Here is a 3,749-nt window from a genome sequence, read left to right as displayed (position 1 = left end):
TACCTCCTCTTCCGTGATTCGGACCTCAGCTGTAATGTTTTGCTTCTCTCTATCCTTAACCCTACCTGTATTTCTATTATTATTATGTATTTTTTTCAATTTTGACTTAGTCTTTTATTTTGAGATAATTGAATGTTCCCATGCAGTTGTAAAAAACAAAATACATTGAGATGCCATGTTCCCTTTACCCAATGTCCCCAAAGGTAACATCTAACAAAACTGTAGCACAATATCACAACCAGGATGTTGACAAAAACAATTAAAATACAGAATGGTTTCATCCAAACAATGCTCCATGTTGCTCTTTTATAGCCACATTACCTTTCTTTGTGTTTCTTCCCCCTGCCACATTTAAATGCTGGGAACCACTACTTTGTTCGCAATTTCTATAATTTTGTCATTGCCGAAATATTATATAAATGCAATCATACAGTATGTAACTTTTGAGATTAGATTTCTTCACTCAGCATAATTCCCTGGTTTAATACAAGTTGTTTTGACTATCAACTTTGCTCCTTTTCACTTCTGTGTAGTATTCCGTGGTATGGATGTGCCACAGCTAGTTTAACATTCACCGATCAAAGGTCATCTGGGCTGTTTTAAATTTGGGGCCATTATGAATGCAGCTGCTTCAAGTGCTTGTGTACAGGTTTGTATAAGAATATAAGTTTTCATTTCTCTGTGATTAGTTCCCAGGAATAAAATTTCTGGATTGAATGGTAATTTCACTGAAAGTTTTTTTTTAAGCTTCTTGTGCTTTCATATAGTGGTTGTATAATTTTACATTCCAACTAGCCATATGTGAGTGATCAAGTTTATGCACATCCTTGCCAGTATTTGGTGCTTTCTCTGTTGTATTTTAGCCATTCTTGTGGGTGTGTAGTTGTAATAGAATCTGATTCTGTTTTTTGATGTTTGCTGACAGTTTTAAAGCCTCATTCTTCATTCTCCCCGTCTGCCCCACGACTGGGAAAATGAGAAGAAGTACCATGTGTTCCCTTTTTGGCACCAGCAGGGGATTTAACCTTAATAAACCCTTGCTGCTGTGTAAAAATCCCCATTTCCTCCTGTCCCTGAAAGAAAATAAAAACTCCAAACCAGTTCTTATGTTCTCACTCAAGCCATTTTCAGGCCACTGGGAGTCATGCCCTTCCTTCCCTGGAAGCCTCATCATGTGAGCAATAAGCCATTTCATACACTCTTGGTGTGTCTGTGGCAACAAGTGTCTCAACTGATAATTTAAGAAAATAATTCAATAGAAGGGGAAAGTAGCAGTGAAACAAATAGGCACTATAAGACACATTACAGTGTAAATGCAGTGACTACAGAATGCTATTATATTTATACTAAAGTTTTCATTTTCAGTAGATCAGTGGATCTCAATGCTTGAAATGAGAGATTTCAAAGATGATAAAGTTAACATACAACTTGGCTGTTGATTCTGATATTTTGATCAGAATATCTACTTTATTCATTCATATTTAATTTGTTAATCTTGTAACAAATAAAATAACAAAAATAAAACTAGTATTAGAAATGTTTAACAAACTTATGTAACGTATTTGGATCTGCTGAAATAACTATCATTTTAAAGATGAAGCATATGATATAACAAAATTTTAGACTAATATCATTGTACTGGTGCTATGGTCATTCAAGATAGGAATATTTAAATGTCTAGGTTAGGTATCAAAATGTTTAAATAAGACTGCATCACAATTATATAAAAGAAGTCTTCAGAACAGGCCAAATATTTGCAGAAGATTGACTGTAATAAATGGTGAGAACATATCATACTCTGCGTTCATAAGCACGTTAATTGTGCTCTTTAAGCATCTTGATGACCTCTTGGCCTGCTTGCCCTATGTAGCCAGGCATTTGCCCACCCTGTAGGAAAGAACTCTGAAACTTTGTAAATTTCTTTTTAATCTCAATAATTTTTAATCTTTAAATTCATAATCAAGCTCAATTATTTTTAATCTTTACATTCATAATCAAATTCTTTGTCTGCAGGAAATGCTGGCCTTGGTTTGACGATCTTAGAATGAAAGACAATGGTTTCCAGTGGCATAATATTTCAAATCCTTTTTATCTCTCAAACTTTTATTGGTTTTGCGGGGAACTCTTTGTTTTTTACATCATGTATGTGCACCTTCTTAATTCATCCCCACAAGAAGAAGCCTGTAGATGTGATTCTTGCCCACTTAACTCTGGCTAATGCTGTGACACTCGTACTGAGAGGGTTTCCAAATATAATGTTATCCTTTGGAATTAAGCATGGGATAGATGACATTGGATGTAAAACAGTGCTCTACATTCAGAGAGTTACCCGAAGTATTTCTCTGAATGCAACTTCCCTCCAGAGTATGTTTCAGGCAGTGACTATTACTCCAAGTAATTACAAGTGGGCCTGGCTCAAAAATAAAGTCTCTGTATACATTCTTCCCTCTCTGCTTTTCTTCTGGATCATCAACATGATCATCTATGTTGAGATCATCTTAAGAGTTGTGGCTACTATCAACTCCTCTGATGTCAGACATGGGTATTACAGTCCTTATTGTAAAACCATTGCATTCGAGAACCATCAGGCAGCACCATTTCTAAGTGTGGTATTAATTCAAGATTTGCTCTTTCTCTTCCTAATGACCTTCAATAGTGTCTACATGGTGAATATCCTTTACAGACACCACAAAACAGTCCAGCATGTTCGCAGTACCATTCAGTCTTCACGACGCTTTCATGAAGAGAGAGCTACCCACACCATTCTCATCCTGGTTAGCTGCTTTGTTTTCTTCTATTTGATCAACAGCTTTCTTACTATTTATTTAACTGTTGCAAATGAGAAAAATTGGCAACTGGACAAGTTTGGTGACCTTATTTCATCATGTTATCCAACGATATGTCCTTTCTTGCTGATTAAAAATGAAAACAGAACTTCCAGGCTGACTTCTATGAGAATAAGGGTCAGAATTTTTTCTTTTAAAAGAACATTAAATGAACTTTCTAATAACGATTGTGTTGAAAGCAAAAAGGGAGGCTCCAGCCTGTCTCAAATCCAAAACCAAAGCCAACGCAAAGGCTTTGAAGGCAAAGAAGGCAGTGTTAGAAACCATCCACAATTACAGATAATTGAAGAGCCATACATCACCCAACATCCAAAGGCCTAAGACCCTGCAGCCCTGACACAGCCCACATATCCGTGGAAGAGCACCCAAAGGGGAAAGAAGCTTGACCATAATGCCATCATCGTGTTCACCTGACCACGAGTCAGCCATGAAGAAGTAAGACAACAACATACTTGTGCACGTCATGACTGTTGGGGTCAGCAAGCAGCAGATCTGGAGCAGGACTTCTGTGAGGCAGCTCTGTGACACTGATGTGGCCACTGTCAGCACCATGATCAGGCCTGATGGAGAGAAAAAGGCATGTGTTGACTGGCTCCTGACCATGAAGCCTTGGATGTTAGCAACAAAATCGAGATAATCTAAACTGTGTCCAGCTAGCTAATTCTAAAAATAAATGTTTTAAAAAAAATAAAAAAGAAAGAAAGAAAAATAGGCACTTCCCATGCTGGGTGACAAGAGAGGTTTGGACCTAGTCCCCTCCCCATAAAAAGAGACCAAAAAACACACGATCAATTTTGACTGAGGAACCTGAGGAAACACGGTGCAGAGCACGAGGAGACTGAGGAGATACTTGTGAAGTGTGGAAGGGAATGACGCTGTAGGAGAAGAGCAGGGCATCCAGCC

General features: G+C 37.6%; 1 protein-coding gene and 1 pseudogene across 1 annotated transcript; both read left to right on the top strand.

Moving 5' to 3' along the window:
* Window positions 1–2,054: 2,054 nt before the first annotated feature.
* LOC103610776 (vomeronasal type-1 receptor 3-like) lies at window positions 2,055–2,975 on the top strand (the record flags this gene model as incomplete). Its single annotated transcript, XM_008594866.1, has 1 exon — window positions 2,055–2,975. A coding segment is annotated over exon 1 (921 nt), but the record flags the coding sequence as incomplete, so codon positions are not given.
* A 19-nt stretch (window positions 2,976–2,994) lies between these two features.
* LOC103610777 lies at window positions 2,995–3,488 on the top strand (annotated as a pseudogene).
* Window positions 3,489–3,749: the final 261 nt, after the last annotated feature.

The sequence above is a fragment of the Galeopterus variegatus genome, unplaced genomic scaffold (genome assembly GCF_000696425.1).
Source record: "Galeopterus variegatus unplaced genomic scaffold, G_variegatus-3.0.2 Scaffold11780, whole genome shotgun sequence".
Classification (NCBI taxonomy): Eukaryota; Metazoa; Chordata; class Mammalia; order Dermoptera; family Cynocephalidae; genus Galeopterus; species Galeopterus variegatus.
This window is presented reverse-complemented; position numbering and strand designations above follow the sequence as displayed.